Source organism: Meleagris gallopavo, chromosome 2, assembly GCF_905368555.1.
Source record: "Meleagris gallopavo chromosome 2, MGAL_WU_HG_1.1, whole genome shotgun sequence".
NCBI classification, from domain to species: domain Eukaryota; kingdom Metazoa; phylum Chordata; class Aves; order Galliformes; family Phasianidae; genus Meleagris; species Meleagris gallopavo.
In genome coordinates, this window is record NC_139405.1 from 69,829,366 (window position 1) to 69,852,920 (window position 23,555).

The 23,555-nt window shown below is 36.4% G+C and overlaps 1 protein-coding gene across 1 annotated transcript in view; it reads left to right on the forward strand.

The window, feature by feature from the left end:
* The window catches only part of ASCC3 (activating signal cointegrator 1 complex subunit 3), a 254,014-nt gene that overhangs the window by 12,113 nt on the left and 218,346 nt on the right, over positions 1 to 23,555 (forward strand). The window contains exons 2-4 of the mRNA XM_085217585.1: positions 3,777 to 3,921; positions 5,578 to 5,728; positions 10,896 to 11,479. Coding sequence (XP_085073711.1) covers positions 3,832 to 3,921; positions 5,578 to 5,728; positions 10,896 to 11,479 — 825 coding nt within the window. The 5' untranslated portion in view covers positions 3,777 to 3,831. The remainder of the gene's footprint in view (positions 1 to 3,776; positions 3,922 to 5,577; positions 5,729 to 10,895; positions 11,480 to 23,555) is intronic.

Below are 23,555 nucleotides of genomic sequence, written 5' to 3' on the forward strand. Positions count from 1 at the left end.
AATAATGATAGCTACAGAAGCTGGTACTTCAACGTAGCCTATCTACCTATTGTTGTTTGTAATTCTGTTAATGCTGTGTTATTCCATTGTTTGTAAGTAAGGAAAAATTTATGTACAACTTGAAAATAAAGGTGCATCATTTGAGTAATCCCCTTCTTAGTCCTACGTGGCAGCTGGCTAGTTTTGTTCAATAGGCTAGAAATATTAAAATAAATGTTATTTTTTGTTTGTTTTTAAATACATTGGACTGTGATGTTTGTAACATTTTAATGGAGAAGAGAAAGAGATGGTTCTGTTATTTCCTTAAAAAAAAAGAAAAAGGCTAGAAGTTGGAGGAAAACTTAATGTGAAAATACAAAGTGGAAATCTTCTCCAGTAATGCTGGTTACCTTTTGTAATAGCAATAACAATGTTTTTAGGTTTAACGAAGGAAAAACCTGCTGAGATCCATGCTGACTGTTAGGTTTCTCTTCAAACAATAAAATGTGAATGGTTTTGTACTTGAATTCTCTTTTAGTTGAATATAATCTGCTTTTATATTTTCCTTTTCCACATAAAAAGTTTCAATATTTAACTCACATTTCTTTTAAAAAGAGAACTAAAATAAGCTTTAAAAGATATTGCCTCTCCACAACAGTTTACAAAGGTGAATATTGCTTTTCTCGCTTTACAAACAGAAATTTTGTGGAAAGATGAGTGTTTTAAAAGGAAGTGGAAATTTGAGATAGTGCTAGGTATGTGTAAACTCCTGTTCTTTTTTTTTTTTAAAAAAAAAAAAAAAGTTGGCAGAATGTATCTGAATAGTTCTTATTTGGTAGCAAAACCTGACATGCTTTGCCATGTAGAGTTACACTCATTTTAGAGTTAAATTGCCCTTGGTTTGCTCAGCCCAGAACAGAGGAGCTGATGGGAGGCCAGATGGTGGCTGCAGCTCTTCCACAGGAGCTCCTCACAGGATCTCCATGCTGTCCCTCTGCTCTGTGTGACAGCAACAGGGCCCAAGGGAACGGCATGGAGCTGTGTCAGAAGAGAGTGGGGGTTAGGGAAAGGTTCTTCACCACAGGGCGGTGGGCATGGAACAGGCTGCCCAGAACAGTAGGCAAAGCCCAGAACTGCTTTGATTACAAAGAATTGACTGGGACAACACTCTTAGCCACAGGGGAGCCAAGAGTTGGATTCAACGATCCTTATTCACAGACCAGCAGGATCATTTGATACAGATGTTTGCCCACAGCTTCATCTTAAACAGGTTTACTTCTTCCAAATCAGAAGGAATTTGATAACCTTATGATGGCTGCAAGAAGACAAGCAGTAGCTGATACAGTCTGAAAGCCGTTAACTCTATAAGTATGCTCTGTAAATAAATAAACCTACACTTTATTTTTTTGTGTTAATTTATATTTTATGTCAGATGGGCACTGTGTTTTTGACTTAGCACTTACAGCTGGCTCTAGTATGTTACAGAATGATATTCTAAGTTCATATACCTGTTTTTGTATCTATCCTGTTTTCAAATTGTGGGTTTTGTTCCCTTATGAGGCAGATTGCTGTGCCCTTGTGAAGATGTGCATTGCATGCAAGCACTGGAGTTAGCCTTTGGATAAGGTACAGAAACCCTGGGTGTCTGTACTATCAAGCCAGCCAGCTCAGACTACAGGATCATATGATGAATGAGGTTGGAGGGTACCTCTGGAGGTCATTTTGCACAACCCCTGCTCAGACAGGATCTTGTACCTCAGGTTGCCCAGGACCATTTCCAGGCTGCTGTTGAGCCTCTCTAAGGAGAGGGAGGCTCCGTAGAGCAAGTTTTGAAAGTGTTTATGTGTGTGTAGGGCAGAATTTATTAATACAAGCTCAACTATAGGGCTTCTGGGCTGGATTAGACTGTTTAGCCAAGTCTGTGCTCAGGGAGAGAAGCCCTTATTTGTCCTCTAGGATTCCAGGTGTTTTATTTAAGAAAATATTAAGAACTCAATTAGTAAAGGAGGAAGAAGCTCTCCTTTAAAGCCACTCTTTAACCAAATTAACCTGATGGAGAAGCTTTAAATCTCCTAAATGTGTGTATGAAATGTGGACTTTTTAAAAATTGGATTCAGACTATCCTAAATTACTGTACATACTATTTCAGAAAGGATAATTAAATTAATAAGCAATAATAATATAATTGTAATATTTTTTTATTGCAAAGGACCATAATTCTACAGAAAAAGTTGAAGTAGAAAATACATAGCCAAAACATCATCTTCAATTACTAATGGCAATGCTGTTGCTGGAGCAGTATCAGTGATTTATCTTTTTTGTTGGATAGGGATTTATTCCTTCAAATTTTGAACACTAGTTCTCTGCTTTGATTGTGCTTATGGTGATGACAGCGTGTTTTCACTAGGAACTATGCTATTATGATGTGACATGTCATATATTCACTGAATATCTCAAAAGTAGCAAAGTTGTTTTTATGTCTGCTTCTATGCTTGAATTTAAATATGTCCTCTCTATCCACTTCAAAGACTTGTTTGTTTTCTTTGTTGTGGTGTTTTTTTAAATGTTATATTCTCACACTCTGTAGCTTTGTTATTATAGCATTTCTCTCAAGGATATCAGCTGTTGTGATAACTTCATTTTAGATTGAGAAGCAAAGATGCATGACAAGGCGGTGACATTTCTCTCTGTGATTGGAACTGAGCTGATTTGCTTTTGTGCTATACTGCAGTGGTGTTGATAGCTAAAATACAAATGAAGTCATTAGATAAAAAAAGTTAACGATAATTGGATTAAAGCAGGAGTTCTGTGCAATGTGTGAATGTTCAAAAATTGTTTTAGTAACTTTTTTTTTCAAGTTATTAGATTTCTGGATGGCTCATGGTCTTCAGGCATGGTAAGAATGATGTAGGCCATTACATTTGTAATGGTATCATTAATTGTTTCAAGAATAATCTAATCTATCTATTTGCTACCACTAGAAATTGTAGCTGTGCATTAGAATTCATTGAACAATTTAACTGTTGGCGCCTTTCAAAATGAAGCAACTTTGAGAATAGTTTCTGTAAAAGCTTTGGCATGAATACAAGTTCAGTTGGAAAACAGATGTGTTTTGCTGTATAGATATGAGCCTGTTTTGCATGGGAAATAAGAATGTGCAGAAGTAGGCTGCAGTCTTGGAGAGTGCGGTGCTGTGTGTGTGTGCAGCTGTGTGATGAAAACATCCTGAGGCATTCTCATTTTTGGTTTTCTGGTAGCTTTTTTTTTCCCCCTTTTCCTCTTATAGTAGTTCAGTGATACACATGGTCCTTTTTTCCTGTCTTAATTTTCTTTGCTTACTTTGCTGTTTAGTAATTGTTAAGCAGTTGCCAAAAGGGATGTCCCTGTACCAGTGCTAGCGGCTGTTAATGACCCAAAACCCATCAGTGCACACTGGTTCAGGGGAGACTTTCAAGCAGGTGGTAATTGCTTACTGCTGTTTGCAGCCAAGTTCAGTTGCCTAGATTTCAATATAATCCTCTTTTGTTAGCAGTGTTAAAGGAGTAACTGCTGCTGCACTAATAACTTTAGGGAATAGAGAGAACATGCTGAGTAACCACCTTATGTTTTGACTGCTGTCTGTGACTGCCACCTCCCTGTCTCGAGTCTTGCTTAAAAATGTTTTTGAGTGAGCTTTTTAATATCTTTAGTCACAGTGCCTTCCAAGTTGTATTTGCTCAAAAGTCTTCCAAGTTTCTTATATGAACTCATGCTTGTAGCATTAACAAAACTCTGTTATTTTTTTCCTTCTCATCTAGGTGCTTGAACTGGGATTTAATTTTTTTATCCTATGGATCACTGAATGAGTAACAGATGGCCTTGCCACGTCTTACAGGCGCTCTACGCTCCTTTTCAAATGTCACTAGACATGATGATTATAGTGAAGAATTAGCTGACTTAACGGTAAATATATTTTTTTTTCAAATTATAATTATAAACTATTTGTGTACGTAGTAAGAATTTTGTAGTATTTAGAATAAAGTTAGTGATGGTGAATTTAGATACGTTCTATTTTTTTTTTTCCAAGATATGCATTAAAATAACAGATGCATTGTGGATACCTGTAATATGAAATGAAGCTCGAATATGGAGAATTGTAAATAGAGGTTTTCTGAAGAAAAAAAATATCACTTCTATCTTCAAGAAGGAACCAGTGAATTACAGACTGGTTCAGCATCACCTTGATCTCTGTGAAGGGGATAGAATAGCTTATCCTGGAAACTGTCTTTTGGCACACAAAGGAGAAGAAAATAATCAGTACTCAGCATGAATTCACCAAGCAGAGATTATTCTTAACCAATTTGATAAGCTTCTTTAATGAAATCACCAGAGTGGGGAGCAGTGGATATTGTCTTCCTGAACTTCAGTAAGGCCTTTGATACTGTTTCCTGTAAGATCTTTATAAAGAAGCTCCTGAAGAATGGGCTATGTGAGCAGACAGGATTGCAGACTGGCTGAATGCCCAGGCCTAGAGGGCAGTGGTCAGTGGCATGTAGTCTAATTGAAAGCCAGTAATGAATGGAGTATCCAGGGGTCAGTGCTGGATCCATTCCTTAACATTTTCATGAATGATCTGGACGATAGGATATATGGCACTCTCAGTAAATCTGCAGATGACATGAAACTGGGAGAACCACCTTACTGGAAAGCAGCTCTGCAGAAAAGGATCTGGAGACTAAGGTGAACATGAGTCAGCTGTCTGTCTTTGCTACTAAGAACACTAGCAATATTCTTGACTGCATTAGACAAGTGTCACTACCAGGTCAAGGGAGGTGATGCTTCCTCTCTACTCAGCAGTGGTGAAGCCCCATCTGGAGTTCTGTGTCCTGTTCTGGCCCCCTCAGTATGAGAGAGGCCTGTACATGCTGGCAAAGCAGCTTACAGCCACCAAGAATATCAAGGGACTGGAGCATCCGGAGAGGCTGAGAGAGCTGGGACTGTTCAGCCTGAAGTCTCAGGATAACTCATCGATGTCTATAAATGGCTGAAGGGAGGATGCAAAGAGGACGTAGCCAAGCTTTGTTCAGTGGTGCACAGTCCCCAAACAAGAGGCAGTGGGCACATACTGGAGCTCAGGAAATTCCCTCTAAACTCTAGGAAGTACTTCTGTGCTATGATGGAGTAGTGGCACGGATTGTCCAGAGAAGCTGGAAAGTCTTCTTGGAGGGCATCAGAAGCTGCCTGGACATGGGCATGGGCACTCTGCTCTGGATGTCCTTGCTCAAGCAGGTGTTGAGCAATATGGACCCAGAGGCCCCTTCCAACCTTAACTGTAGCCTGAGATCTCTTTAGAAGTTGCAAAAGTTTAGCTTTCTCAGGTGTTTTCCCTTGGATTGGGTAAAGCAGCCTGTATGTATCTTTCTCCTTCCTGACGCTCAAGTATGTAAAGAATAGGTAATAGGGAAATGAATTGCTGTTGTTACAACATAATGATTGAGTGCAATTGGAAGGAGTTTCTTTCAGTCAAATTGTTTTTGTCATTGTTTGTTATTGTTTGTTTTAAAGTAACGACTGTATATAACTTTGAAGTAAAAATATTAAAATATTTTGCATTTTCAGAAAAAAAGAACAAAACAACAAGAACTGTTACTGAAATCTGATCTTACTTGGAAGAAGATAATAAAGTTTGTTGATGACAATTTAGACAAAAAAGAATACCAAACTGTAAATGGTGATTTGAAAACTATATTACAAGCAGCAAAACAAATAGGTAGGTTTTAATTCACAAATTATCCTACAGCTAATTTCTTTGCTCTTTGTTTTAAGATGATGTCTGCCTCCATACCTTCATACTGTTACAATTTCAGTTCTACTTTAACTCCAGTCTTGCTCTGAAGTATCTTTGAAGTTCTGTTTAATCTGACAACTATGTGCACAACTACATCTTCTGTTTTATTTTAAAATGTGATTCTGTTTTTATGCCCTTTCTTGTTTTTTGATAGCACTGTTATATGATGTGTTATGGTTTGTAATCCACCATAAGTAAGCAAAAGCAACAGCTTCTTTTGTCGTGACAGTATACTGAAGAAAGAAGAGTCTTGGTGTTAGCTGCTTTAATTCCACAGGGTTGGTATCTTGAAAATTGGTTGCAGTGAATGAATTTTTTGCTTTAGTGTATTATCAGAAGAAAAATTTCAAATGTATCTCAAGTCACTGACAAGCATTTTAAATTCATCTGAAGATACACGTGTTCTAAACTTTCTGCTTTGTGGTTCTTTCCTTCCATATCATAAACATGGCAATCTGTTATTTTTATAAACTTGTTTTTAATTTGACTCTTTTTCTAACACAACGGTAGAGCTTGTGCTGTAGGAGAATTTAACCTCTTCATGCCAAAAGTTAAGCGTATGGCTACCTGTCTTCCTGAGACAGAGATACTTGTAGGAAGGGCCACCTCTTTGTCAGTATAGTTATCTATTGTTTGATGTATGTCTTTGAGCTGGCATTGGTGATAAGTGAGGTTTGGAGGAAAGTAATGCAAGATGTGATGTGAGCCATCTTAGGGTGTAGGAAAAATCTGGTGTGTTACTAATTATGCTTAGTAGATAAGAATTGACTTACTGACAAATGTCCAACTGAAATATAGTCCAAGGGTAGCTCCCAGTTCAGTGCCCTATTTTCTGTTTGTGCAGAATGCTTGTGCTCAACAATGCCTTGACTTCTCAGTGCCCATGTTGTGGCTATCGTGATGATGCCTTTCATGGAATGAAACTTGTTTGGAGAAGTAGCTACGTTTATTCTAAAAAAATAAAATCAGAATGAAAAAAAAACTAAAAAAATCACTGAATCTGACATGAGATCAGATTGGCTCATGGGACACTTCACTGTGCATCTGTTCCATACTCTAAATGATGTTTTGTTTGCTTTTTTTTAATCAGCTCTTTATTCCAACAAATATAGAAAAGGGGCAGCTGTAGTGATAATTGATCAAGAAAATGTTATCTTTTTAACTTCTTTGGAGATTGTTGACACAATTCATGTTCTTTTACTAATTTTTAAGAGATGTTTATTGCTGTGCTGTAATAGAAAATACAAGTTTCAGACACAGGTGTGATGGTTAAGGAGAGAATCCTGTGATTATAGAATTAATATAGCTATTAATTTAGTTGTTTTTCTTTTGCTTTTTTTTTTTTTAAATCCTGTTTTGCACACATGGACTTGAAATGTATTAGCAACACATTCAAGAATTTAGAGATGCTAATGAGATTTCTCTCAGCACTTCATTTTAATAACATACTACCGATATCATTTTATTAAATGGTACTCTTTCTGTCTTCTCGATCAGGATTAGGCTATTAGGAAAATGTCAACATCATCAAACTGGGAACAGGCACTGAAGTGGTGCTATGGGAGATACTTGACCTATCTGTCCCAAATGTCCCCTCATGAGCAAATATAGACAGCCATGCTACCAGGATTGGAACACATGCTATGGTCAGAAAAATAGGTTGGCTCATTGTTCCACTCTAGCTTGTGGTCATCACTTGTAAAGTTGTCTGACGATTACCCCTGCGGTATCCAAACTGCATTTCCAAATATTATGGTTCTCTTTCCTCATTACATGCTTTTTTACTGTCATTCGGCCTTTCAAATAAACAATCCTTCTGTAGTTTTTCCCAGTTGGATCCCACTTTTCCTGGAATCACAGAATGTCTTGGGTTGGAAGAGGCCTTATAGATTATTTAGTTTCACCTTCCTGCTGCAGCTAGGGTTGCCAACCAGTAGATCAGGCACTACATCAGGTTTCCCAGGGCCCCATCCAGTCTGACCTTGAACACATCCAGGGATAGGATATCCACAGTTTCTCTGAGCAACCTGTTCTAGTACCTCATTGCCGTCTGAGCAAAGAATTTCCTCTTTACCTACCTAACTTCTTTTGATTTAAAACTATTACCTTTTTTCCTATTGTGTTGCTACATAGCTACCTGTCTTAACACCATCCTTACAGATTGAGAGTAAAGAATAGGACATTTTCCAACAGGAATATGATTTTATTAAAAGTTATCACAAAAATGAATAAAAGACTTGAAGTCTATTGTGGAATTATAATTCATTACTATAGGTAAAATATTTTATTTTGGTGAACCTTTAATTCATTTTCTTTTATGTGATTCAAACAGCTGTCCTGTAGTGGCTTTCATTTCTTAGCCAGTGAAATATATAGTTTTCGTATTTGTTTTCGTTTTAGATACTATGCTATTTTTTGTAAGTAATGTAACCTAAAACTCAGTATGCATTTTTGAGGAAGCACTGCTTGTGAGACACACATTCTACTTAAATGTGAGAATTACCTGGGAGAGGAAAACTAAGATTTAAATAAGGACCACTCTGGCCCAAGAAACTGTGAATTAGAGCTGGAGAGAGATTTGTCAGTGTCATTTTCTTTTATTCTGAATATTTATATTCATAACAAGCAACCTGGGACAAGTGGAGGAGAAGATCAGCATGGTTGTTTTAAATATCCACTGGTTACAGTTTAACTGTAAGAGATTCTACAGTAAAATGTAGTTAGGGTTGACAAATATGACTCTCATGTTTGTAATAGAAAACATAAAACCGTATGAGGTATAGCAGGTAGGTCAAAATATTGGATGGTGGAAAAGAATAAGTTTATAAGTAAAATCAGTATCTGATATTCTTAGCTGACAATGCTATCCATGACAATAATTTGGCAGACTTGTATTTGCAGTCTTAATGACAGAAACATATACTAGCTGTGTGATATTTATTTTTTTAATATTCATTTTGCTGGAACAAAATTATTTTATGTGAGAACATTATATTTCTCCAAACTTTAATGGTGGGTTGAGTGTAATAGAGCATATTGAAAGACATAGTGGTAAATTTTTTTTGTAATGGAAGGAAAGGGCAAAACAAATAAATGCATGATTATTTAGTTAGAATGAGTTAGGACAAAATCATCAGCTTTGATGCTTCTGAACAAACATGTAATATGACCAGAAGAAAAAAATACAGAGACTGAGGCACAAAATGAATGGACAGTAATATTCCAACCATCATCATTGGAGATGTACAGTCTCTGCATGCTGTTTTTGTTTAATTGGAAGGAAATAAACTCTCATCCTAGGCAATGGATACTGAAATATTAATTTACTTCTTAGGGAAAATATTAGTAACCAAAATGATGTGAATGGCTTAAAAGAGAAAACAGAAAAGAGTAGTGTCACTTGCCATGTTTGCTGGCTTATTTATCTACATATATTTGGAGGGATGAGGAATTATTTTCTCAGGAGATGTTTCCACAAAATAGGAGGCACTGATAGGAGAGCTAGCGCTAAATAAACCGAAGAATCTTTCAGTACTAGTGTTCTTTTTGTTTAATATGGTGTATTTCTGCTTTAATACTGGAAACTTGTAAAATAATGGGTACGTATTTCTACATTACGAATATGAGTGCAGTTTGTGCAGCCCAATTTAGGTGGTAAGTTTTCAAGTTAAAAAAAAAAATAAATCAGAAACTAATTCCTTTATGGTTAAGGATAAACAAGGAGAGTAAACCACCTCATTTCCACTGAGAAGTATTTACACACATCTTGAATGTGTGTGCATTTACCTTTATGTAGTTAATCTGGATAGCTAATTATTATGTAAATACAACCCAAAATATCTTAATGAGCTTCTCAGCTTTTCATAGTTCACTTTAGTGAAATTCAAGAGAAGTAGTGAAGTTGTTTGTTAGGTTTCTGGTTACTTGAATACATAGGACCATAACTGGACAGCAGAATAGAGTAAGGTACAACACTGTTTTGGGTACTCATAAGAAAATAACCTAATTAATTATGCAGGAAGTGCAGCTTTGGTATTTTTTAATTTAATATTGAGCTTTTAAAAATAAGTAGTTTACTTTAGCAGCTCTTTTGAATTAGCAGCAGTGGAGGTGTTATTAACTTGAAATGTATTGTTTTCTGTTGAAATTATGCCAATCAATCCTGAATTGACCAAATAAAGGCATCTTGAAAATAGCAGTTGTTGACATTAAGCTTTTTAAGATGCTTTAAAAAATTATGAAATCTTGTAAGAAATGCTAGTTTTCTGAAAATGGTGGAGCAGTCTGCCTGGCTTCTTAAAGCACTTTTTTAAAATATAGGAGAAACTTACGCATATTGTTCTTACATTCAAGGGGAGAGAAAAGAAAAAAATAGAAAAGGAGGGGAAAAAAAAAAAAGAAAATCATGCTGCCTGTCTTTGTTTATTTTACCCATTGTCTTTTTTCATTCTAACTGACACTTAGGTTAATAATATAGTGTTTGCTTATATTTTCCTTGAGTGCTTCTGAGAATATTTATGTGAAAGGTAAATTCATTCTTTTCTCTAATTATATTATTTTAGAGTTGCACAGTACGACTTTTTGTAAGTAAGCCAGTAAGATTAAATTCACACATTTATTTGCTTTTACTTCTTTGGATAATTTTTGTAATATACATGCATTTTGTAGTACCAGAAGCAAGAATGTAGTAATTTCCAGCTGAGTTCTGTATGTTTAGTCTGGTTTGAATATTCAGATTAGGCAGTGAATAAACATTGTTTCAACACAGAATTCTGTTGCCGTTAAAAAGCCAGTAAATACACTAGTGTGAATGTAAGACTCAGGCATGCTTTTTCTCTTGGAAAAGTAAGAAAGCAATGGTAATTCCTAATATGAATTTCTAATAAGTAGAAGGGGTAATGAAGACAGATGCTTTACTATTTCATGCATTTTATAATTCAGTAGCTTGCAACAATTGCTACTTCTTGTTATGGTCGTCATTTTACATCTTTGTTGATGAGACCTGCGAGAAATTGAGTACAGTTATGTTATAAGCAATGAATGAGAATTAGTTTGAAGTGTATAAAATTACATTTGTTTTTGTTAACAGTTGGAGCTGAAAATGGACAAGAAGCAATTGAAAGCGGAGCTGTTTTTCTCTTTAAGACATTTCACAGGAAAGAATGTGTTGGTCATGATGAGACAAAGGCCATCAAGCAGATGTTTGGGCCATTTCCATCATCATCTGCTACTGCAGCTTGTAATGCCACATGTCGGATTGCTTCTCACTTCACTGAAGAACAGCTTACAGCCCTCATACAGATGGCTGAGGAGCAAAATGGTGATAACACAGTGTTCTTTGGTAAAAATATAGTGTTTTCATTTGACATGCACGATTTGGATCACTCTGAGGAGCTGCCTGTAAATGGTGAGGCTGATGCTCAAAGAATTATAAGCTTAGATTATAAGAAATTTCTGAATAATCAGCTGGATCATCTAAAGAACTGCTGCAATGAGAAGTCTGATCTCAAGTCTTTGGGAAAAGTAGATGATTCTTTTTTATGGTCTGAAGTTGGAAAATATCTGAATGAATCTCAGGGTGGTACCCCTGGAGGACCAACAACAGAAGATCTCTGCTGTACTTTGTATGAGATGCTTGCTTCTCCAAAGAGTGGTGATGAACTTCAAAATGAGGTACAGTAGAGTATTAGCTATACCGTATCTATTTGAATGTTGCACAAATTCCAGATTATTTCGTATTAGATTATGCCAATGAGCATACTACTGAAGTGTTATCTATGCTTGCTTTGTCTCTAGAAAAAATTCATGGCAGCAATCTCAATCCACCAGACAGATGGTGAAAACAGCATGTGTTTTTTGTGAATAGAAAAAAATTTTTTCCTCATAACATACAGGCTATTATTATTATTATTTTTTTTTTTTTTTGCTGACCTTTCCTGTACTTTCTTTGTAAGCAATTGCTCTTTTAAACTACCATATAAAAGTATGAGAACTTGCAAATCTGCACCAAAGAAAACTTTCTCGGGAAGTTTTCAGAGCCTTCCTGTTGCTAGAAGTGAAAGGAAGTAGATGATGTGCTGGATTGCACAGGTGGTGCTAATATTTTTTTCGATAAGGAAGTAGGGAGGATTTATCACAAGAAAAGCAGGGAGAACTTGACAGACAGAACACAGTTTCTGGGAGGCTGCAGCTGAAGTATAAGCATAGTGGTAGAAAGGGAAGGATGTTTAAAGACTAGCAAACAGGCTTTGAAGATGTGTACAGGAAAGATGAACGTACGGAAGGAGAACACTATTTTTTAATAGGATTTGGAAAGAACTCCTGCTATCTTCCAACCACTTCTGACAAATTTTCTATCTTAGTGATGCTGCAGGAATTATGATTAAATAATAAAAAAGTGCTCTTTGTTATTGTATATGTAGCTTTTTGAAGCTTATTTAGCAGGGCTTCGCTTTTTTTCTTTGCCTTTCCAGAAAGGAAAAAATAGTCTCACTTGATTGTCTGAAATCTGTAGCTTGTGTTGGATTTTTAAGAATATTTAGTAATTAAGATATATATTTTCTCTCCATTCTGCTTAATTCTGCTCTCCCACCTCACCTGTACCTTTCTGAAACCTTAAGAAGTTTTTTCCTTGTTGTGAGTACAAACATGGTTAACATGCTGCCTTGCCTTGTAACACCTCATTAATTCACTGCTCACTGCATGGTTTGGGGATGGTACATGTGAAGAGATACCAGACTGATTCAAAACCGATCACTTTTTTAAAGGGTAGTAGGCATTTCTATTGTGCTGTCTGTAAAAGCAATCATGACTTAAAGTTTCTTATCGACTTCGGATTTTGCTTTCACACGGGAATTTATTTTACTACAGCAGTGTTGCTGGTGGCAGCATTATGAGCAGATGGTGCTCTCAAACCATAATCCATTTCTAAAGCAAGGTCATAGATCCATCATATGAGATGGTACGTTTGATCATGCATACTGAAAATCTTATATTAATCAAGGTGTTAAATACATTCTCAAGTCTCTAGGCTCTACAAAGTACGTTTTTACTTATGAACCAAGAAGGAAAAACTATTCATGTGGAAGGATAATTACCTGTAAATACAAATTCATATTGGTAACATACAGTTGCATATTTTAAAACAGGTTCCTTCTCTGTTTGTTTTTCTGTTTAAAAAGTTTACATATAGCCTGTTTGTTGCTAATGAGGAATGTACTGGTGGTGAGGATACTGGGGAATTGAATCTCAAGGACAATTTTATTTGATCTTCAAGTTTAAGAATTAAGAAGCTGAGCATTTTTAGTTTATTTCAAGGAGTGACATATTGTTTTTGTAGTGTATGGACAGACACACCCATATTTGTTTTATCTACTTAATGAACTCTACAAGGAATTGAAATCCCCTTCTGTCTCCAGCACTGCGCAGCTTTCAGTTCTAGTGATTGGGGAGGTACAAGTAATACCTTGTTCTTTGTAGTCCCTATTGAAGAAGACTCCACACTTCCTTTGGAGCAGTTTGTTTATTTGGCATCACTGGCAACTGTTAGAGGAAAATTGATTATTGTACTTGAAATGACTTAGCTTTTCACTGGAGACACAGTCTTGTGAAACTAAATGACAGATACTGGAGTGTGCTATTCTCTTTGTGTCAGATCCTGTTGATGAGTATGAAATGGTAATGATGTGATAACAAGATCATTATTTAAAAATAGGAAGAGCTCAAGAGCTATAGAGTTTAACCCAATAACTATCGATGATTTTGTTTATTTAGTTATTATTCAAAGAAAGTATGCAGGCATTTCTCAATTCTCATACTCTGTTTCTACTCTTGGGAATGAAAGCTTGAGGCATCTGAGAGCATTTCAGTAACATGTCCCTAACTCCTCCAGAATAACTGGGAAGAAGTTTGAGTTGTTCAGTACCACTTTGGTTATACTCTCATATTTTCAAAGGCTACATCCCTTTGTCTTGTGAACTCTTGTTATAATTTATCTACAAAGTATTTCTGAATGGTAGTCTGGAGATGTCTGTCTCTGTTTTTACAGTAACTCACAGATATATTATCCGTTTATGATAACAAAACAGAGAGAAATATCCTATAGAGATGAAATTACTAGAGAAAAAACCCTCACTGGAGTCCAAGTCATGTTAAGATCTATTTTATATTGCAAAAATATAGAAACCTGTCCAATTTATTTATCTCAACGTAAGGAAAGAATTTTCACAGATAAGAAACATTAATGTCAGTGATTGTATTAGATTAGACGTTATTTTCCAGACAAAATTTTAAAATATCTATAAATGACTGGATCAATACTGGGCTATGATGTGAAAAAGGAGAACAGTAATGCAAAAAAAAAAAAAAAATTCATTATAAATAGTTGTTTGTGTCTTATGTGAGTAGTACATATGTCTATTTTCTGCATATATGATGTGATATGTTCATTTGCCTATAAAGTAAGTTGCATGGAGTTCACTGTTTGGGCTTCTCTGGTTTGCTTTATGGCTGTGACTATCTCTGGCTCTCTGCATTAAATGGCAATATGTGCGTGGAAAAATACGTATCACAACCTGAACAGGCAACTAACCCATGAGAAAGGGCTCATGTTAGCTTATGAATACAAGTAAACTTCCCGCAGCTTCTGCAATTAGCTAGAAGAAACTCGTTTTTGAGAAACTGCACTGTAGCTGTAAATAAGTATCCTTGCTTTCTGTGAATGACCTTGCTTATCCTGATTCGTGATGCTTTATTGTCTTCTGGTATTATATATATATATACACACATAAACATGTGGCCATGATACTAAGGGGTGATTGTAGGCATCTTGCCAGCTGGCCACCACCAATATCAACTGAGGGAGAAACCCCAGGGCAGACAGTAATACTAGCTTACCACCCCTAGTAAAGAGGAGTTGATGGGTGGAGGGTGTGCTGGTTGTATCCAGTAATGTGTGTTACCCCTCTGTTAAAAAGATGAGTATGTGCCTGCATTTTTTGGCAGAGGATCAGTAAATCTTACACAGAAGAAGCACTGGCATTTTTGCATTACAACCTGTCTTTCATCTGTAGCTCCAGGACTTCCATCAATTAAATATAATCCCACCATACTGCAAAATCTCACAATGGGGAAACAAACATTTCCCATTATTTAATTTCTAAGAGTAATTCAGAGTTTATCATTCTGAAAACTGATAGTTGGCTTCTTCCTTGTCATAAACACTTGAAAGGAACTGCAGTAGGAGACCAAAGATGGTTATGAGGAGTTTGGAGGTGCTGGGGCCTTACTCCAGGGGTCAGAAACATTCACCTCAAAATGAAGTACACCTGAAGTCAGAAGTGTCCAAGGTAGGAAATATGGATTTGATATGGTCAAAATAAAGTAGTCAAGAATTGGGCAAAATCTCTTCCTGTTAGGGAAGAAATATGCCCCTATATAAAGCCATTCATTAATACAGTCATAATCAGAGCTAGGTGATTGTAATGTGTATGGGAACTGCTAACTCATGGCCTGAACCTCTGATTGATCACCTGAGGCGAGCAATGAGTCAGCCACGGGAGCACAGGTGAGGGCAATTCACCTGTGCTGCCGGAAGGGGTGGAGCCTGGCTCCACCTCTCCTAGACCCATTTAAGAGCTGACTGCCAGTGGGGAAGGATCTCTCTGGAGATCCACTCCACTGAAGATTTCCAAGCGTGCCCAGGGTATAGGTGAGTGTACCTATCATTTTTTGTTCCCTGCTTTGGTGTAACAGCTACGTAGCCAAGCTCTCTGCTATACTATAACATCTGTACATTCATTAATTGTACGTAACTTTAATATTAAAATCAGTCTCTTTCACGCTTCTTTCGGAACAGAAGCTAATACATTATTTTACTGTTTTGTTAAAAATAGTGTTGTGTGTTAATTTTTTTTCTTCCATTGTGGTGTTTCTGCTTCTCTGAATGACTGATGTAGGAATAAGATTTTAGACAGTTTTCCTCATTCTCTGCTATGTAAAGCTCTGTTGTTTCTGTGACTTCTGCCTTTTAACATTGTTTTAGCTGCATTAGTCACCAGTGGCAGTACACTGGTTTGTTTTTTTCTGCTTGAGTTCATCTATGTTGTCTTGCTCTACTCTAAACTCATCATGAGTGTCTGCTAATATGCTTTGTGGATCTAACATGTAAATGCTCTTGGGATCAAAAGCAAGGGGAACTTAATTTGTTCAATCAGCCATCTGGTAGAAAGCTTCTCTGTGTCTGCCAGCAGCCTTTCTGAAAGAGCAGAGAAGAGTGAAGGAGAGTAAAGGCTATATAAAGCTTCACAGGATCTGGAAGGGACTTTCATCACTTCCCTGTCAGTGAGACAATACCAAAAAATAAGAGAAGGCTTATTAATCAAAGAATGTGGAAAACTTTGTCCCAGTTTCTTTCTTACGGAGTGCTCTGCAATCTTGGTGCATAAGTGCTTAAAACAAGCCCTTGTTATCTGATATCTGGCTTTATCGAGGGCTGTTCTTGTAACTTTCCATGTGCTACAACTGTCCCTTTTCATTTTTTAAACCATTAAACTGTTAAAAAATGACTATTAAAGAACTTTATATTTTCAACACTGCCTTTCCTTTCATTTATCCTCCAGGCAGTTCCTTGCCAACTTCTCATTACTGTATTAGTGCTTCCTGAACTTAACAAGTACCCATGTGGAATGCTGCATTATTTTAAAAGAAGTCTGGATATGAGACAACTATTGTTTATTTACTTTCTAGATCAATGAAGTGTTAAACCAACTGACGTATCTCTAATAAACTCATGCTGCATTTATGCAATTTTCCATTTATCTGCATCTCTGATTTTTTTTTGAAAATCTCATTTTTTTTTTTTTCAAATTCTCTCTCTCTCTTCACAGTGGTGTTAGACTTGTACATGTATTCCTGAACTACAAGTTCCTTTGTCAGTTTTAGAAGACTTCTGAAAGAGCATTCTGTACTCAGACTACAAGGACAGGGAACTTTCTGGTTTTTAGCTTGGATATAAAAGTGATCACATCGATACTTCTTCCTTTTTAACTACTTTATTCTTTAATGCAAAATGAAATATTTTTCTTTAGCTAGAGATGAACTGCAATTTTAAATTTCAATTAAAATTACTGAAAGTAACAGTTTGGAAGTTAAGACTTGGAAGGGAGTAATCAAGATTCAAAATTTCCCTCTCAAATGGGAAATTTGAGTTATGGTAAGGGGCTATTAGTGAAGTCAGCAGGTCTGTGGAGAACAGAATGGTAAACAGGCCTGGAGACTTTTAAGCTAAAAATGCTTAAGTTGTTCTCTGATGTGGGGATATAAGCCAGTAACTAAAAGAAATATAGCAGGAGATGATAGGGTGCTTTCCCTCACCCATCCTTGTAATGATCTTTTAAGCTGTCTTTGCAATCTACTCAGACAAATCTAGCGTAGCATCATCACTTCCTGGAAACTTGCATCGTCCCTTACGAATAGGAAATTTCTATATAAAGCTATTATTAGGTGATGTGTTAAGAAGAAAAAGGAAATAAGAAGATATTCCTAATTATAGGGTTTCCTCAAGTTAGGCAAACTTGGATGTAAATGTGTCTTCTTTTTTTTGTTCTTGCTTCTCAGCGTTAGCACATGGGGAAAATGTCTTGTATTACTTAAACTACTCCAATTGCTCAAACAACTCTTTTTACTAGGAAATGGAATTTTATGTCTGAAAACTCTGTATTTCAGCCTACAGTGGTGACTTTTTTTTTTTTTTTTAGAAATTCTTCAGATTTAAGCTGAAGTACAGTGGACAAATTTTTCACTGCAGCTTGGAAATCTGAGGGCACATCATTCATGGTGAACTGTGACTGGTCTGTTTTGTTACTTGTGGTCAGAAAAAAAAAAGCATAGTAGTCAATGGGTCATGTTTTTTTTCCCTACGAGCCCTTTAGTTACCACTGTTTTTGTTTTTTTTGTGTGTGTGTGTAAAAGCCTCTGTTTATGGTGTTTTGTTTGTTTTTTATCTCTTTAATATTGGCTACTGAATGAATTTCTGATATGCATATTCATATTGTGTAATTCATTACTCTATAAAGTGATTTGTTGTGAAAAATAGATGAAATTCTTTAAAGTTCACTGGATAATCTTCGTTACTGTTTTTTTGCTGTATTCCCTCACGGTGTTGCAAAGAAAGGACATTTTGTGGAACTGTCTAAATTTCACCTTCAGCTATCATGACTTTTCAAAAAGTCCTGTAGTTCTTGGATTACTATTGCTTTCTGTAGCTGATGCGTTCTCATCTTATTTGATCAAAGCTTCCTTCCTTGCCTCCCAAAGTTGAAGTTATAATTGAAAAGTAACTGTATATGACGTTATAGTTTGACCATTACAAAGGGTACAGTTGGAGTGACTTACATTACCTTTATTTTGGAGGATACATTGTTTTTTTTATTGCTCTGCCTTGAGCATTAAGATGAATAAGTAAAAACTGAAAGGTTAGAGTGGAGTCTGGTGGGAATATTGTCTGGAATGAGTTCAGCAGAGGGACATAGGGATGAAAGACTGGAGTATCTGGAGCATGAGGAGGGCTCCAAGAGCTGGGGATAGTCAGTCTGGGGATGAGAACAATGTCATCTGATGTTGAGGGGTAAAGAAATTGGAGCCAGACTCTTCTCGAGCTGAGCGGTGCAGTCGATACATTGGAAGGAAAGAAAACCATCCAGAGGAACTTAGGCTGGAGAAGTGGGCCCGTGAAAACCTAATGAGGTTCAATAAGGCCAAGTGCAGGGTGATGCACTTGAGTTGGGGCAATCCCAGGTATTTATACAAACTGGGGGAAGATCTCCTTGAGAACAGCCCTGTGGAGAGGGACTTGGGAGTCCTGGTGGATGAGAAGCTGGACATGAGCCAGCGGTGTGAGCTTGCAGCTTGGGAGACCAACTGTGTTCTGGACTGCATTAAAAAAGGGGTGGGCAGCAGGGAGAGGGAGGTGATTGTCCTCCCTCTACTCGGCTTTTGTACTGCATCCAGGCCTGGGGCCCCCAGTACAGGAAGAATGTGGAGCTCTTGGAGCAGGTCCAGAGGAGGGCCACTAAGATGATGTGAGGGCTGGAGCACCTGTCCTATGAGGAAAGGTTGAGGGTTCTGAGCTTGTTTAGCTTGGATAAGAGAAGGCTCCAGGGAGACCTCATTGTTGCCTTCCAGTACTTGAAGGGAGCATATAAACAGGAAGGGGAATGGCAGTTTATGAGGGTGGGCATTGGTAGGACAAGGGGGAATGGTTTTAAACTGAGACAGGGGAAGTTTAGGTTAGATATTAGGAGGAAGTTTTTCACACAGAGAGAGGGTGGTGACACACTCGAATGGGTTGCCCTGGGAGATTGTGGATGCCCCATCTCTTGGGGGTGTTCAAGGCCAGGCTGGATGTGGCTCTGGACGGCCTGGTCTAGTGGTTGGTGACCCTGCACGTAGCAGGGGGATTGAAACTAGATGATCATTGTGGTCCTTTTCAACTCAGACCATCCTATGATTCTATGATTTTGTGGTGGAGCAATAGACATTAACTGAAATACAGAAAATTCCATGTAAACATCATATTTTCTTTCCATTTGAGTGTGGGTCAGAAGATGATGGAGTCTCCGTCCCTGAAGACCAGGTGATCTTTGGAGTTTCCTTCCAATTTCCTCCATTCTGTTTTTCTTTGGTTTTAATTGAAGAAATGCAAGTCACTGGAGAAATCTTTTCATAGCATCATAGAATCATCAAAGCTGGAAAAGACCTCTAAGACCATCCAGTCCAAGTATATTCCTAATTTTGTATTAAAATAAGTCTTCTTTTTGTTGCTCCTGATTCAAAATGAAGTGTAAATTCTTTCTTAGCCTAATACATTTTTTGAAGGTCAGAAACTTCTTGTTTTGCAACAGATTCCTTGTTAGTAGAATCACTTCATAAATAAATGGAGGAAACCTTTAAAGTACTTGTATTTTAACCTTATGAGTAATTTAATGAATTATAATGTACAGGAAATAAATAATCCTTGTATTGCAATTACATTGTCAAGTGACCTTGATTACAGATGTGTTAAATTGGTATTTATAAATGAATGTTTGTTATTCAGGGAAATCGCTCATCTCGTTTCCTGAAATAAACAGGAGTTTGTAATGGTCATTTTTCTCTTATGAGAAAATTAATACAGTATTAATTTATAAGACAAAATTTCTAATATCCTTGAAAAGCCTAACATTATTTATATGAACATGTCAATTTTTTTTGATGTATAGGCTAAAACAGATGTAACGCTGTGAAATTAAATGAAATACAGTTCAGCAAGAAAGCATGTTGTAGAGTTTAAAATCAAACCAGCACTTACATATACTTACTACTTAAGCGATGAAAGTGCATATGTAGCTTCACACAAAATCACATTATTTGAGAATAAGACTAAGCCAATGTACAGACTTTATTTCCTACTAGTGATTTAGTGTGCTTTTTGTCAGTAGGACGCACTGCAGGCACTCTTCTCAGTATTTACTCATTTCTTGTGCACTCTGAAATACTTGCTTTCAAGTGCAGTAAGAATTTTAGCATTAATATTTTATAAGTAAAAGCTATACATTCTTGCTGTTAGTTTAAAAATAAAAATCAGTAAAGAAAAATAAGTAAACAGCTGACCTAAGAAAGACTCTGGTTATTTCAAAGCCTGAGTTCAGGTTAATAATTCTCAAGTCTGTATTGTTCCCTGAGCAGTATGAATATGTAATTCATGTTAAGAGCTCTGACCTCTTCACAGTTCGCGTTATAATACTGACTGTAAAGAATGCTCTCATTTCATTTGTTATGGACTTGTGTGACAGTTAGGGGCTGGTTTGGAGATAGCACTTCTGGCATGCTATGCAGGCTCAAGAGAGATGCTTTAGAGAAAAATGCTGAGCAATCAGCTTGCACTCAGTATTTGGCTAATGCTTTTTATAGGCTTGGAGTGCAAGCAGAGTTTGATTTGCACACACTGTGTGGATGTTCCCCTGGCTACAAACCTAGCTTCCCCATCAGAAAAATGCAAGTTGTGAAAGTATATATGTGATTTTCTTTCCTTGTATTTTTGCCTTGAAAAAGCAATTCTTTAAGCAAACTATAAAGCATCTTTTTGCTGCTTGTTGGAGTGAAACTGTCAGACTTCACAATGCTTGGTTCTTACAAATATCAAACATGAATGTTCTGCCACTGGAAAGCCACTTGTCAGAAGCTTGATGCTCTGGAATACTAGTGATTGCTTTGATGCTCCAAGTTCAAATTAACCAGGAACTACAGTGAGTGGGAAAGTGGCTGACTTGATTGTCCAAAGTGGAGGAAAGAGGAAAAGTGAATATATTTTGAAAACTGAGCAGAACTTTAAAGTGATGAATGCTGATCATTTGAGACGTGTAATAGCAAACACAAAGCCTCAAGCAGAAAATCCTAGCATCAAAAAAATAACTTGGATGTTTGTTCTCCATTTGAAACAGTTTTGATTTTATTACTTGTATTAGTATGTACTTAAGTTTTTACTCACTCTTCCAAAGTGAATTCTGAAATGCTTGTACATGTACAGCTGCTATATTACATTCCAAGTCAGCAAAATAACACCAATACAAAATTTGGATTTCACTAATGTGTGTTTCTGTGTGCCTTGGGAAATCTTACCTTTTGTTTTTATGAGACTTTCCCACAAAGGAATTTATGTGGATACAGACTCGCTGGTTAACTCTCAACTGATTTTAACTGTTAACACAGTAAAATTCACTGGGTTAAACTATAGTCTTGAACAAATGATGCAGCAGATGTAGTAATAAATGCATAAGACTTCTAACAAAAATTTACTTTTTATTCAAAATGGAAAAGTGACTTAGGTTAGTAAGGTCTGTATGTTTCTATCTCATAGAAAGGAAATTAATTTGTAAGCACTGCCAGTCACTTTCAGTATTACAACTGTATTTCATTGCTGGTCTGAGGTAGAGAATGTGTTAATAGGGCACCACATGTTGATAGGGAGAACAGTTTTTATCAAATGAATTCAATGTTGCTACATATAGAAGGTGCTAAAAAATAATTGGAAAAGTGTTTGCAGGAGGTGAGTAGTGTAGAATGTAGCATGTGAAATAAAACTGAGGAAATGAAATGTGAAAAAATAATTACCAGTCTGGCTTGATGAAAAGTAGCAGTAATATAAACATATTTAGTGTGGGTGTAATGTATCAATGGACTGTGGCTTACAGGAAAAGGCACTCGGATGAAGGGGACAGCAGTATAATGACAGCATAATACAAACGTTTTGTAAATACTGGTTGTTCTTACTAGTGAGGCGAGATCTCATCGAGACTTTTAGTTAACTTTCAAATTCTGTTGCTCTCATAGCTTTTGCAATAATAGCAATTTTCATTATTAACTAATGTGCATCATCATCAACTCAGAACTATTAGAGCAATTGTGTGGCCTGTGTGAGATGGTTTTCAAATCCAAAACCATAAAGTTTCATTATATTCTCAGTTAATATTATGACCAATTTGATATTTGAAAATCATTGTGTTAATGCACTGGCTTTTTAAATACTGCACAGACAGCTTCCAGATGCTATAAATTTTCTGCTCAATTTGGATATGGGAATTCAGTTGCCTGTGAGGGTTTTAAGCAAACGTTGAGAAACAGGAGTAATTATTTCAATAAATTTTCAATATTCATTTTTATGTAGGGCGTAGCTAAGACTCCTAGTACTGCTTAGTAATGGAAATTGACCTGTCACATAGTTTCTTCTATTCATACTAATTTTTCATTGTTATTGAGCCACTTGTCTTTCAATTTGGTGTCCTTCCCATCCCCCAGTATTAAAGGCTAAAGTGGTGGTTAAAATGTTACCTAAAAACCGAATCAAGTTTTTTTGCTTGTTAGAGATGGCTTATGTTGACTTCCAGAAATGTTCATCTTCTGCTCTTGAAGACTTCTTCAACCAGCCTTAACAATGATTTTTGCTACTCTACTGGTAACTATAAAGTGAGCTGTTTATTTAGGAAGTCTATCTAGGGTTCTTTTGTGACTGCTCACAAATGACTATGAATTCCCACCTATACAAGATCAGAATTTTGTTAGAAAATATGGAGCAAATAATATCTAGTAATTTTTTCAAGTCCCTTTGTATTTGGAACATAGTAAAGATCAGGAGTAAATAATAGAATAATTTTTTTAATAACTTAGATTAATACTTTCTGTTACTACTGCTGCTGTCATCTCCTCTTTTGTCTTCAGAGGCTGTGAGAGTTTTGCCTGAGTCTTCACTGAGGACAACCTCAATTTGTTTTACTGTTGTGTTGCTTCCATTAATTGAAGTTAATTTGTTAGGTTTGTCATCTTAAAAACCATCACGCAGAGGTTTAGTATAGGAATTTCTTTGCAAAGCAGAAAAAATAATCAAAATGCAAGCTGTCTTTCCTAGAAAATATTTATTAGTTAAAAATCAATAAAAGCACTAGTTCTGTTGTGAGGTCATGTTATACATCACCTGTAAATTTTGGATATTATACTTCGTTGAAGTAACTTAATCTGTATTTTCCTCACTGTATCATGACCCTACAGCAGTATCTTTTAATTTTGTCTGCACATGTACTTCTGCATCTGAGTTATTTTCAGATCAACCTGTCTCATAAAATGTATTTGCTTTTAAGTGTCAAAGTGGCTCTCCCTTTTGTTCAGTAAAAGGGCATTCTTGCCCTAACAAATTAGCATATCACAAAATTTATTCCCT